Below are 7,791 nucleotides of genomic sequence, written 5' to 3'. Positions count from 1 at the left end.
AGCAGCGACAGCAAAGGCAGCACTGCGGACCCCCAAGTGCTCCCGCTGCCGTAACCATGGCTTCGTGGTGCCGGTGAAGGGCCATGCTGGCCACTGCCGCTGGAAGCTCTGCCTGTGCAACAAGTGCTCCCTCATCACCGAGCGCCAGAAGATCATGGCGGCCCAGAAGGCCCTGAGGCAGCAGGTGCCGGACCCCCTGGCTGGGGCAGAGGCAAGGCCTGCTCCCTTGGGAGAAGGCTCTGGGGTGGACACCGGGGCGGCCAGTGCCCCCGAACAGACTGGCCATGAGGGGGTGAAGGGCACCCAGCCCACTGGCAGCACTGGCAAAGGCAAGAGGCCGCCGCTATCTCCTAGTGGACCTCCCTTCTGGGATTACGGTAAGGGCCTGTCCCCAAAGCCTCTTCCCCTGTCCTGCCATCTTTCTTTCTGCTTTCATCTGCCTCTTTACCCCATCAAACAGTGCCACTTGTGCAGTTTGCACCTGCCTAATGCCTCAAGGGCACCCAGCCCACTGGCAGCACTGGCAAAGGCAAGAGGCCGCCGCTATCTCCTAGTGGACCTCCCTTCTGGGATTACGGTAAGGGCCTGTCCCCAAAGCCTCTTCCCCTGTCCTGCCATCTTTCTTTCTGCTTTCATCTGCCTCTTTACCCCATCAAACAGTGCCACTTGTGCAGTTTGCACCTGCCTAATGCCTCAGGCTCCAGCTCCCTGGAGAGCCTCTCTCCCTCTTATCCTTCTTCAGTGGACACAGGTACCCAACTTGCATCTGAATCTGCAACCCTGCATTCATTTTCCCTTTTGCAGGGTTTGCACCACAGCAGCAGGAGCAACGTGTGCAGCCTTGCTGCTCCTTGCAAAGCTGAAATTTAAGCAAGGGACTTTGAGAGGAAAATAAGTCTGGGAGGAAAAGCAAACTGTAGATCCGCTGTGCACTGCAGGTGCTCGTGCATGTTTCTCTGTGTGCTGTCTCACTGTTTATAAATACACAGGGACAAGCCTCTAGCAACAAAAATGCTAAAAAAACTCAGTGATGGCAGGTAAATGGGGAAGTTACTGCTGCAGTTGCCTGAAGCAAGCATTTTATGATAGCACTGTAAAAGAAAGAGACCTTTCGGCCTTAATTCCTGTAGCAAAGGCTGAAATTGGCTGGGATCACTTGGTATAAAAGTGCATTTGGTATTTAAGAGCAGAGCATAGATTTTGCAGGTGAACTGTTGTATGGTCTGTCACCTCTTTAAAATGCTTCCTTTATTAAAGGAAGTCTTTCATGTGACTTGTCTAGTTTATTACTATTTATTACAGTAACTTCATACTATTACTATTTACTATAGTAATTTTACAGAAATCCCTACTGACTGCAGCAGTCATTAGTCTGAGCCTCTGGAGAGTTGGCAGCCTGCAAGACAAAATGCTCTTTTGAGAAGCCCAGAGGAGAGTAATTTCAGACATCTCTAGTCCCCACCTAATCTGTAATAACTATTGCCCCTTTTTTTCAACTTTTTCCTAAGAAAATCATGTTTATGGATGATGCTAGCTGTACACTGATGCTGTCAGTTCTTTCCTTAATAACATTTTTAACGTGCTGACCAATTTAAAAGCAGGTTAGGGGCAAATAGTATAATTCTAGTACTCTGAAAATCGACCTATTCTTGAATCAAATTCTCCCACTTCACTACCAACAGAAGGATGTGCAGACAAGAAAGACCTTATTAGTATTCAAATAACCACTCTCTTTTTTTAAGACGTCAGAGAGGCCATATAAGATTCCCAATGCAAGATAGAAAACAAAGGAATGGATTCCTGTATGTGAAATTGCCTGTGCATGTCCCTGAAATTGAGCCCTAGTCTGTAAATTAACTTAAGAAATGACAGCTAGGAATATAGTTAGAACTGTATTATTTATGTAGATTCTTGTTTAAAGTTCTGCTAGAGTTAAAAGTCTGACGGCAGGTTGTTTTGCTGTTGCTGATATACTGAAAGAATAAGTTTATGCAGCCAGTACTTTACTAAGGACTAGCTTCACAATGCACAACACAGAGAAGAACACAGATTATTCTGTGTTACAGTATGATCTGCTGCACCTTTCCTTAGTTCCTTAAAAATAAATTCATGAGGAGCTAAGCATGAAACCAAAGGGCCACATTCTCCTGCCTGAGAGTGGAATTTGGTCCTGTAGCTACTTCTGCTGAACTCTACAGAATTACATGAATATTTTTCTTCATTCTTTTTTCATTGTTTCCTAGCTCACCCTGCTTTTCCTCCAGAATACATGGTCAACCCAGAATACCTGGAGAGAGAATCTCTGAAAGTGTACCCTAGTTGTTCTGGGGTATATCCTTACCACCCATTTCCCATGGGATTTGCTATCAACCAGGCAAGCTGTAGGGGAGCACCATCACCTCCAGCAATACCACTTCAGAGAGGTTTCCGACCCATTGCTAGCAACTATGGATCAGGGAATACAGCTTCTGTGTCAGTAAGTAGTGGTCTTGTAATTGCCTCTGGAAACACTGCTGTGTTTAATTTTAGCTGCCTTTTTGCTGTTAAAGTACCCATGAAAAGCAACCCTGATTATCGGTTACTTCACAGCGTTTTGATATATTATGCTCAAGAAAACATCAGCAAATGGTGATATTAAGAGTCTGACCCAAACCCAGAAGAGCAAACCCATGCATTTGTTAGGGGCCAGATTTTGTGAAGTGTTTTGGGGCTTTTATGTCCTGGTAACATCTGCAACAGCCTTTTGGAATGATGGCAGTTGGACACTTAATGTGGCCATGTTGTGCCAGTGTGGATGGCACAGAATGCGCATTGGGAGGTTCCTCTTCTTCCACGCAGGACAGATCTAATGGGGAGGGAGAGTGTTAGGGCTTGGCCAAGGCCCCACAGCAGCAAAGAACAACAGGGAAGAATCAGCTTTCACAAGGAAGCGAATCAGCATAGTTGGATATTTCTGTTTGAGACATTTGGTTTCTCAGAAACGGTGGAAAATTGTTGTAGTTAACAGAAGTTTCAGATGAAAAATGATGTTTAGCATCATAGAGCCCACACCTTTACACCACACAGACATGGTAAGAAACAAGATGCTATACTGCCTGTCAGTTGTAATGTTGTGTGTGAGCACTTCCAGTTCCTTTCTGTACTGTCAGTCACACTGGTTTAAACTGGTGGTGTCCAGTTTTTGTACCACAGCTGGGCACATTATCAGATTTCCAGCTGCCATAAGACATTCTGTCTGCACTGAGTACAATTCATCAGTTCATGGTAAGGTGGAGTATTTGCCTCAAGACTACCAGATATATTGTGCTGGCACAGAAATTCCCTGTCACATTCAGGGCTTACTGAGAAAGAGAGGGTCGCTAGCAGCAATCTGAGTCCTGGTGGGCTGGATATGCACAGGTTGGGAAACGCCTTGTCTAGACCATCACTGTATGTGGTTTTTGAACTTAATTTTTAACTGCCCTGAAGCAGATGGAAAGATCTCATACAAGCTCTATCTGTACCAGGGTGCATGGCCTGAGAAAAATATTCCCTCTGATGCTAGTGCTCCTGAGGGATGGAAATCTCTCCTTGCATATGGAATGGGTTGCATCATGCTCTAACAGGTCTGGTGATCACAGAAGAGCAGGGGCTGTGTACCAGCCCCTCTGGGTAGGTAGAGCCTCTCTCTTCACTGGGCACAGGGGAGGATCCATAACTATCAGGGAGCTGCTGGCAAGGAGCATTTTCCTAGATTGCCTCTCTGTTGCATGAAGAATTCTAGACATGTTCAGTAGGAAGCGCACCAGGTCAGTGGTGAAGGTGAGCTGCTCCTGGTTTAAACCAACTGCTCGAATGAGATACCAGAACAGAAGATGAGGACTTAGAAGGTCAGTTTCAGCTGAGGCATGGTCTGAGAAGCTGCTACTTCCAGTTTCAGCATGTTACACTACGCACAGGCTTTGCACGTGCACCAATGTGGCAGCGTATGGCCACAAAATGGACAAAAAAGGTAATATTCACAGGTAAAAACTGAAAGAGAAATTGACTGATGCTGCAGATATGTCTCGGAGAAAGTCTTTAGATGAATGATGCTTTGCTTAATGTGTTTCTGCAGATTCCAGATGGAAGTGGAGATTTCCATCAAGGATACTACACTCCTCTGCCTCAGTTCATCCCACCAGGTTTTCTGCCAGGGATTCATTACATTCCACCTCCGCTTTCACTGAACGTGTTGGCTGAAACAAGCAAGGAAGCACAAGGTAAGGAAGTACGAGATGAGCCCTGGGAGATTCAGTTTACTGAACTTACCCAGATACTGGTTTCAGTACCTAACCCCAGAGGTGGAAGCCTCGAGAGACACCAATTCTAGCTAGTTTTCAGGGTTTCACAGATCACTGTGATGGAGCCAGGACTGTGATCCTGAAGACAGACTACCAGTTTGTACAGCACCAGGCAGGGCTGACTTAGGGAAAGCAGCCTGACATTGGTTGGGCTTTCCAGCTGACAAGCACCTCAGTCTCATGCAGACATGGGAGGCCCCGGTACTCAGAGCCATTCCAAAATACGATCTGCTGATGTGCTCAGAATGAAAATGTTCTTCTAAATGGCTAGTTAGCAGGACATTATTTTAAAAATTATTTGGCTCTGTTGCAATTTAGGCAAAATGTTAAAAATTATGTGGACTAAAACTTAGCATGAACAATGTGACATTTCTTGCTTGTCTGAAAATCCTACATTTTAATTTCTGTAAATGAAAGAGTGAATTGTCAAAATCTCAAGTTGTTTTATCGACTCTCACAGGATTTGAAATTTCTGGGATAGGTTAAGTCTTTGTGACCCTCTCTTTTGGGTCTTTTTCATGTATTATGCCTACATGTGGCCATATTTGTGATTATATATTTGCAAGTTTTTCATTTGGCTGCAGCTAGCTGTGACCACAAGAGGGTAGAGCTGCTCAGAGAATTAACTACTAGCACTGGATGAGTAAACAGCCATTTTTGTTTTAAATTCTTTTGAAAATGCAGATAAATACAACTTTATTTCTCTTCTCCAACACAAGAATTAAAAAATGATAATCTGACTGTTTATGAAACAGATTACAATAATCACCAAGTGAAAAATCAAATCTCTTGTGTAAGAGGGAGGAGAAATAGAGGACTGTAATTATCTCATCTGAATTGAAAATATGTTGATGGTAGTTATGTGGGACAAAATATAAGTTGGGGGTTTTTTGGCCTGGTTTCTCGACAGCATAAGGCTTGTGCAGTCTCAATTTCTGTTAATGTCAGTCCTCTCATAACTTTTCAACCCATTAATTATTTTCAGCCCAAGTATCTGTTGTGGTCACAGGCCTACACCATATTGATCTGCAAGAGAAACAGATGCCTCCCACAAAATGGTTAGTTTCCAGCCGTGTGGTGGTGTTTGGCTGGCTGTCAGCTTGTACTCAATTCCTAACCAACGTGTGTGTACCTTGGCCAACAACCAAGGGCCTGCCAGTCAGCCCAGCAGTGGGCACGTCTTCAGAGCAGAGAGGACAAAAGATCTGGGGGATACTGCAGTGGCAGAGAACCTGTAGGGAGCTGCAGCTATTCTGCTGGAGTGTGCAGGAATGGGAAGGAACTGGGAGTAACAGACAAACATGGGGGACATGGAGAGATGTAGTGGTATTGCATGAGGAAAACAGGGGAAATCCAGTACTGTATTGGTAGAGTGACGTTGTACTGGCCAAACAGTCATGAAAGCAGGCAACTGGATAGAGAAGGGAGGTCATGGGAGCACCTCCCCAGAGAGCACAATGCCATCTAATGACCTCAGCCCTTATTACACTCTAGGGAAATCACTATCCAGGCACAAAGCCATAGGAAACAATGCATCATGCATTGTACTGCTCAGAGAAAATCCACTTTTCTTTGTACTGCAGAGAAAGTACATATTAATTGCACTACATAGCATTTGTGCTTCAGGATATGTAGGAATGTGCAATTGTGACCCAGTGAGGGGTGATACTTCTGCATGAGATCATATACAAAACAGCCTGCCAGCAGAAGATGCAGATGTAGAGGGAAGATACAGTGAAACTAGTAATTCTTTGATTCTGGTATTCAAGATGCTTGAAAAAAAGAGAAAAACTGTAATGTTTAGTGCATAGGGATGTGCTAGGATTGCATCATATCTTTTTTCCCAAGAAAGGAACTAACTCAAGCATGCAGTTAGACTTGGGAACATCCTTTCTCAAGAGAGACCGCCAGAATTAAGGTGAAATGGGCTTTCTGGCAAAACTGCTGGAGGAAAAGGGATATAGAAGACTCTAGCAGGGGACGAATGGTGAGAACAACTGTCTGTGATCTCTGCCCCAAAGGGAGTCTGAGATGAAGACAAATTAAAATTAAAAAATTCTGTCTGAAAAAGATTTTCCAAGGGTAGAAGCTGCTGCCAGAAAGGTTTGAGTCAATAGTTGACTGCAGTTGAATGACTGAGGTTTACAACGGTGATGTGAAGTGTAGGCCGTGTTGTTACACAACTCCATGCAGTACTGACTAGTAATGTTATGGAGATTTGACAAAATAAACACAAGATATGTCCAGCAAAACACCCAGTACAGCATCTGAGAGTCTGAGTGCAGATTGTTGGCTTTCTAAAAGAACAAGCCACAGAAAAGCAAACAAAACCCCAAGTTGCCTGTGAGGAAATGAGGGAGCTTTTCATGCAAACTGGCAAATAAATGCTTTATAAAATGAAAATCCCTGTTTGGATTTGAAGAAGGGATTATTTAGTCTGTGCATGCCTTTGAGAATTCACAGGAGTGTTAAAAAGGCATGGCACAGATTCACTGTGGTTAAGTGGGCAAAAGAGTCTGCCTCATACTTCTCTTCCTGTGCAGCTTCAACACTTGCCACCCTAAAGCACTCTTGCTACATTTCTTGAAGCATGGCTGAAACAAGCAACTGCTGTCTGAAGTGCAGCATCTCAGTTCCGAGAGCTACAGCTCTTGATATCAAGAACCTTTTAATTAAGTGGGTTGAAAAGCAAAACAGATTGACAAAAGTAATTTTGCGTTGAGAATTTACCTCTGGAAATGTGATTGATACCAGGTGTAATGCAAACTGAAACACAGGGTTTGGGGTTTTTGGGTCGTTTGTGTTTAACTCCGACCTTCTTCTATTCTTCATTTTTTTTCAGCTGAAGCTGACAGCCAGGATCCCGGGGTGGTTCATGAACCTGACCAGCCATCATCTTCCCCGGAAGAAACAAGCAGAGACCAATCTGTATATTCTAAACAGTAAATGGGCTGGAGAAGAGCTGAGTAGCAGGCAGTGCTGTTTTCATTTCTGAGGAGAATGTTAGTTAATACCAGGGTGGAGTGACAGCCACTGAGCCATCACAACAGCTAGAAAGGGATTAGTACCCTGCCTCATTTTAAGATCACGTTAGAGCTACCAGACTCACAGCTCTTACTCCCTAGCACTGTAAAGCCCTTGTTCCTAAAAGAGATTTTCCAGAGCCGTGGTAAATCCCTTCCCCCTCAGGCAGGTGGAAGCAGGAAATTATTATGACTCTGAATGTGTTTCCTTTGCTGAGATTAGATGGCTCCCTGACTTTGGAGTGAGGTCTCTGAGCCACGTACATTCTGTAGCCTTCTCATGTTCATGACTAGTCAAAAATGTGTTGTTGTATATCAGCTTGCTATAAAGGAAACCTAGTTCTGAATATTATGGAAGAGTTAAGTGATGCGGAGCCTGAAGACTGAGTGAGAGAGGAGAGGAAGACCTCTGGGTTGCTGATTTACTCGGCTGCCTAAGAACAGGA

At 44.3% G+C, this 7,791-nt stretch overlaps 1 protein-coding gene across 1 annotated transcript; it reads left to right on the top strand.

Moving 5' to 3' along the window:
* Positions 1-2: 2 nt before the first annotated feature.
* Positions 3-7,268, top strand: LOC104507392 (doublesex- and mab-3-related transcription factor B1-like; the record flags this gene model as incomplete). The annotated part of the gene is made up of 5 exons (XM_010148650.1): positions 3-377; positions 2,244-2,476; positions 4,097-4,241; positions 6,344-6,346; positions 7,165-7,268. Coding segments are annotated over 5 exons (860 nt in total), but the record flags the coding sequence as incomplete, so codon positions are not given.
* Between the last annotated feature and the right edge of the window lie 523 nt (positions 7,269-7,791).

The sequence above is a fragment of the Eurypyga helias genome, unplaced genomic scaffold (assembly GCF_000690775.1).
Source record: "Eurypyga helias isolate BGI_N326 unplaced genomic scaffold, ASM69077v1 scaffold30493, whole genome shotgun sequence".
In the NCBI taxonomy this organism is placed as follows: Eukaryota; Metazoa; Chordata; class Aves; order Eurypygiformes; family Eurypygidae; genus Eurypyga; species Eurypyga helias.
This window is presented reverse-complemented; position numbering and strand designations above follow the sequence as displayed.